This window comes from Oncorhynchus masou, chromosome 27 (genome assembly GCF_036934945.1).
Source record: "Oncorhynchus masou masou isolate Uvic2021 chromosome 27, UVic_Omas_1.1, whole genome shotgun sequence".
Classification (NCBI taxonomy): domain Eukaryota; kingdom Metazoa; phylum Chordata; class Actinopteri; order Salmoniformes; family Salmonidae; genus Oncorhynchus; species Oncorhynchus masou.
Genome location: NC_088238.1, coordinates 42,887,521 through 42,893,621, shown reverse-complemented (window position 1 = coordinate 42,893,621; position 6,101 = coordinate 42,887,521). Strand labels below are relative to the sequence as shown.

General features: G+C 51.8%; 1 protein-coding gene across 1 annotated transcript in view; it reads left to right on the top strand.

Moving 5' to 3' along the window:
* Window positions 1-249: 249 nt before the first annotated feature.
* Window positions 250-6,101, top strand: part of poln (polymerase (DNA directed) nu) — an 82,337-nt gene continuing 76,485 nt past the window's right edge. Inside the window, exons 1-2 of the mRNA XM_064939123.1 lie at window positions 250-829; window positions 1,534-1,664. Coding sequence (XP_064795195.1) covers window positions 250-829; window positions 1,534-1,664 — 711 coding nt within the window. The remainder of the gene's footprint in view (window positions 830-1,533; window positions 1,665-6,101) is intronic.

Below are 6,101 nucleotides of genomic sequence, written 5' to 3'. Positions count from 1 at the left end.
GGCTTTGGAGCAAGTCACACAGTAGAAAGGGATGGCTTTGGAGCAAGTCACACAGTAGAAAGTGATGGCTTTGGAGCAAGTCACACAGTAGAAAGGGATGGCTTTGGAGCAAGTCACACAGTAGAAAGGGATAGCTTTGGAGCAAGTCATGCTTTGGAGAGGGATCGCTTTGGAGCAAGTCAAGGTTTGGAGACTGACTTTGGAGCAAGTCACACAGTCGAAAGAGATGGCTTTGGGGCAAGTCATTCAATGGAGCGAGATTGTTTTGGAGCAAGTCATTCACTGAAGAGAGATGGCTTTGGAGCAAGTCATGCTTTACAGAGGGATGGCATTGGAGAAAAACTGCTATTCAATGAGGGTGACGTCACTGTGGGCCACAGGGACAGCACAGAAAGCCCGTGTGTAGTTGGGTTAGTTGATCAGCAGGGGGCGCTGCATGGAGACACAGCCCAGTCAGAGGAGGAGATCGTGACAGGAGGAGGACCAAGGGAGAACCTCAGCGAGAGAGACCCCTTTAAGAGGAAACGGCTCTTCGGTGATATGACTACTGACAACCAGAGAGGGATGGGGGGTGGAGAGATGGGGGGAAGAGTGGAGAGGGAGAGAAAGGATGACATCAATAAAGGAGGGTTGAAGAATAAGCTGGAGAGGAAGAACAGCAGGAGTAGTACCAAACCCCACCAGCAGAGGAAGGTGTCACCCTCACTGGGGCGGATGAGGGATGGAGAGGGCCAGGGGGTGACAGAGACGGATAGTCACCCAGAAGAGAGAAGGAACATGGATGGGCCATTGGTGACAGCTGCAGAGAGGAACAGTGGAGGGAACACAGGTTAGTTCAGGACCCGCCCGCACACACACACACACACACACTTACACACAGGTTAGTTTAGGACACGGATAGATAAGGTTGCCTTTTAGTACAATATATGAGAGCGGATTGTTGGGGATTTATATGCTGGGCAAATTGGCACTTTAGTAATAAGCCACTAGATGGCGGTACAGCACTTCATTCAGTAGTTACCGAATGAAGTTGTCCATAGATGCTATTTTATGGTCAGTTTTGCATTTTCCTTCTAAGCTGATCCTAGATCTGTGCCATGGGCAGCGCTGCTATGTCCAGCAATCTATAGGGCCCTGAGTTTTCCCCTGACCACAAGGCCTGACTAGGGAAAACTCAGGGCCCCAGTGAGCTCATATATCACAGTGCTGATTAAATAAAAAGTGTGAACAAGTATACAGCAATTATGAAGGACCAGTCTGAACACGCTGACAGAATCTGGACTGCTCTTGTTTCAGTACACAGGAAGTGTGTGCGTGTGTTGTGTGAAATGCTCAGTCAAGAACAGCGTAGTGTAGTGGCAGAATATCAGTCCTGAGCAATGCGTCTGAGTTTAGCTGACCTCACTCTATGCAGACACAGGTCTCGTATTCAAACGCAATCACACACACACATTTACTCATTCAGACACAAGTACACACACACACACACAATTTTAAGCAGAGAGAACGCATATTTATTTTTAATTTTTCCAGAACCCTTAGCTGCTGGACATTTCATTCCGAAGCCGTCTCAGGAGGGTGGGAGAGTATTCAGAGCCCCCACTCTGCAGGGCACCTGTCTGGGACAGACCCCCCTGGCTACTAATCATCACAACGACACTCAGGTATTTTACCGCTTCAGCCAGAGGACCATACTGCTTCTGTGCACATAATAGAATGTTTTATCTGCAGTCTGTAAAAACAAAACAAAATGGCCTCCCAGACGCCATTTGTTTTGGTGAACAGTGAGGGATGGGCCTGGAGAAATGTAAGCTTGTAATAGTTGGTATTTAGCTACCGTGCAGAAAACCACTGAAACCTCAACCCCCTGTCCCTCTCCCAGAAACCCCTTTTGCTGCATCCTAAATGTAACATTTTCGTCATTTAGTAGACACTCTTATCCAGAGTTAGTGCATTCATCTTAAAGGGATACTTTGGGATTTTGGCAATGAGGCCCTTCATCTACTTCCTCAGAGTCAGATGAACTTGTGGATACCCTTTTTATGTCTCTGTATCCAGTATGAAGAAAGTTGGCGCAATGACTGGAAGTCTGGGTATCTGAAAATAGTCAAGCGCGAGTGTTAGTTCAATCGAGTACAGGCTTAACTGAATGAACAACAGAGACGAATACAATATGGAATTTTCTTAACTAGTTTGGGGTAAGGCCTCAACTCTGAGGGATGCTCCTCGGAGGCAGATGCTGATGACAGGTTGCTATGCTTTTATTTCTTTTTTTTACGGGCAGAGGGGTGCTGTGGGGTTATTAAGGATACTCTTTGAAGAGGTTTCAGCTGTTTTCGGGGGTTGGGCAGGGACTCTGCTGTCCTACCATCAGGGAGAAGCAGGTTCAACTATTGGGGTGCCAGGACAGGGAAGAGATTTGACTGGGCTTAGCGGGAGCTGCCTTCCCGTAGGGGTCAGAGGGCCAAGAGACCAGAGGTGGCAGAACGGAGTACTCGGGTTGGGGTGTTGGGTTTGAGCAGAGCATGAAGGTAAGGAGGGACAGTTCCTCTTGCTGCTCCGTAGGTAAGCACCATGGTCTTGTAGGCGATGCGAGCTTTGACTGGAAGCCAGTGGAGTGTGCGAAGGAGCGGGGTGACATGGGGAACTTGGGGAAGGTTGATCTTGGGAACTACTTTTGACCAGAGCTCTATGGGTCTTGATCAAAAGTAGTGCACTACATAGGGAATAGGGTGCCATATGGGACGCATCCTGGAGGGTGAGGGGAGTGAAATAGAGAGAATTCCCCCAATGCTCATTCCCCTTCATTTCCATGGAAATGGAAGACTTCAGCAGTATTACACCACACCACAGGAAAGAGAGGTGATGACTCCCAGTTGGTTACTAAAGTAAAAGGCCTGGCGATCGGGCCTTCTAGTCTATTTACTGTATGTCTCTGTGTGCGTGCGTGCGTGTGCGTGCGTGCGTGCGTGTGCGTGCGTGCGTGTGCGTGCGTGTGTGTGTCAGTGTCAGCAAGTAAGCGTTTCTGTTTACAAGGAAATGAGCAGAGCTCTCCCTAGAGAGCTGAATCAGTTGATGATGTTCTCTTGGTAGAACACACACACACTGTTCCGGCTGACTATTTACCTCTACAGTCCTATATTCCCTAGAGCACAATTCAGTTCACTCACACACATACACACGCACACATTGACTCGAACTCTGCACTCACTTTGCATTAAAAATGGAGTTTCTTCCTATGAATAATGCCAGTGTTCCAGTGCAGAGTAGAGAGACTTGGAAGGTTAGATGGAGGTTAACCTGTTTTCTCTGGACTGGGAAGTCTGGACTCACTGTCTGGGACTAGCTGTGCCGTAGAGAGCACTGTCTGGGACTAGCTGTGCCGTAGATTGCACTGTCTGGGACTAGCTGTGTCGTAGAGAGCACTGTCTGGGACTAGCTGTGCCGTAGAGAGCACTGTCTGGGACTAGCTGTGCCGTAGATTGCACTGTCTGGGACTAGCTGTGCCGTAGAGAGCACTGTCTGGGACTAGCTGTGCTGTAGAGAGCACTGTCTGGGACTAGCTGTGCCGTAGAGAGCACTGTCTGGGACTAGCTGTGCCCTAGAGAGCACTGTCTGGGACTAGCTGTGCCCTAGAGAGCACTGTCTGGGACTAGCTGTGTCGTAGAGAGCACTGTCTGGGACTAGCTGTGCCGTAGAGAGCACTGTCTGGGACTAGCTGTGCCGTAGATTGCACTGTCTGGGACTAGCTGTGCCGTAGAGAGCACTGTCTGGGACTAGCTGTGCTGTAGAGAGCACTGTCTGGGACTAGCTGTGCCCTAGAGAGCACTGTCTGGGACTAGCTGTGCCCTAGAGAGCACTGTCTGGGACTAGCTGTGCCCTAGAGAGCACTGTCTGGGACTAGCTGTGCCGTAGAGAGCACTGTCTGGGACTAGCTGTGCCGTAGAGAGCACTGTCTGGGACTAGCTGTGCCCTAGAGAGCACTGTCTGGGACTAGCTGTGCCCTAGAGAGCACTGTCTGGGACTAGCTGTGCCCTGGAGAGCACTGTCTGGGACTAGCTGTGCCCTGGAGAGCACTGTCTGGGACTAGCTGTGCCCTGGAGAGCACTGTCTGGGACTAGCTGTGCCCTGGAGAGCACTGTCTGGGACTAGCTGTGCCCTGGAGAGCACTGTCTGGGACTAGCTGTGCCCTGGAGAGCACTGTCTGGGACTAGCTGTGCCGTAGATTGCACTGTCTGGGACTAGCTGTGCCGTAGAGAGCACTGTCTGGGACTAGCTGTGCCCTAGAGAGCACTGTCTGGGACTAGCTGTGCCCTAGAGAGCACTGTCTGGGACTAGCTGTGCCCTAGAGAGCACTGTCTGGGACTAGCTGTGCCGTAGAGAGCACTGTCTGGGACTAGCTGTGCCGTAGAGAGCACTGTCTGGGACTAGCTGTGCCCTAGAGAGCACTGTCTGGGACTAGCTGTGCCCTAGAGAGCACTGTCTGGGACTAGCTGTGTCGTAGAGAGCACTGTCTGGGACTAGCTGTGCCGTAGAGAGCACTGTCTGGGACTAGCTGTGCCGTAGATTGCACTGTCTGGGACTAGCTGTGCCGTAGAGAGCACTGTCTGGGACTAGCTGTGCTGTAGAGAGCACTGTCTGGGACTAGCTGTGCCCTAGAGAGCACTGTCTGGGACTAGCTGTGCCCTAGAGAGCACTGTCTGGGACTAGCTGTGCCCTAGAGAGCACTGTCTGGGACTAGCTGTGCCGTAGAGAGCACTGTCTGGGACTAGCTGTGCCGTAGAGAGCACTGTCTGGGACTAGCTGTGCCCTAGAGAGCACTGTCTGGGACTAGCTGTGCCCTAGAGAGCACTGTCTGGGACTAGCTGTGCCCTGGAGAGCACTGTCTGGGACTAGCTGTGCCCTGGAGAGCACTGTCTGGGACTAGCTGTGCCCTGGAGAGCACTGTCTGGGACTAGCTGTGCCCTGGAGAGCACTGTCTGGGACTAGCTGTGCCCTGGAGAGCACTGTCTGGGACTAGCTGTGCCCTGGAGAGCACTGTCTGGGATTAGCTGTGCCCTGGAGAGCACTGTCTGGGACTAGCTGTGCCGTAGATTGCACTGTCTGGGACTAGCTGTGCCGTAGAGAGCACTGTCTGGGACTAGCTGTGCTGTAGAGAGCACTGTCTGGGACTAGCTGTGCCCTAGAGAGCACTGTCTGGGACTAGCTGTGCCCTAGAGAGCACTGTCTGGGACTAGCTGTGCCCTAGAGAGCACTGTCTGGGACTAGCTGTGCCCTAGAGAGCACTGTCTGGGACTAGCTGTGCCGTAGAGAGCACTGTCTGGGACTAGCTGTGCCGTAGAGAGCACTGTCTGGGACTAGCTGTGCCCTAGAGAGCACTGTCTGGGACTAGCTGTGCCCTAGAGAGCACTGTCTGGGACTAGCTGTGCCCTGGAGAGCACTGTCTGGGACTAGCTGTGCCCTGGAGAGCACTGTCTGGGACTAGCTGTGCCCTGGAGAGCACTGTCTGGGACTAGCTGTGCCCTGGAGAGCACTGTCTGGGACTAGCTGTGCCCTGGAGAGCACTGTCTGGGACTAGCTGTGCCCTGGAGAGCACTGTCTGGGACTAGCTGTGCCCTCGAGAGCACTGTCTGGGACTGACAGGTTTGCTCTGTTAACGCAACTAGACACCCACTCTCTTTCTCTCTTACTCTCCTCTCTTTGGCTCTTCATCCTTTCACTTTCTTTCTCTATCTCTCTATCTGGCTCCGTTGCGGTCTCTCTGTCTCTCACTCACTCACTCACTCACTCACTCACTCACTCACTCACATACACAAACACACATTCTCTTGCTCATAGGTGGAAGGAATTGAGAGAACAGCGAGGTTTATTTTCAGTCTACTCATGCTCATTATCTGTAACCAGAGAATTTAATCACCATCCTTCTGGACTTGAGCCTTCACACTTATCTCTCTATTCATCTAAACTGCGCCCCAAATTGCATCCTATTCCCTACATAGTGCACTGCTTTTGACCAGGGCCCATAAGGTAGTGTGGTATATAGGGGATTTGGTAGTGCACTATATAGGGAATAGGGTGCCATTTGGGTCGCTAACCATTGA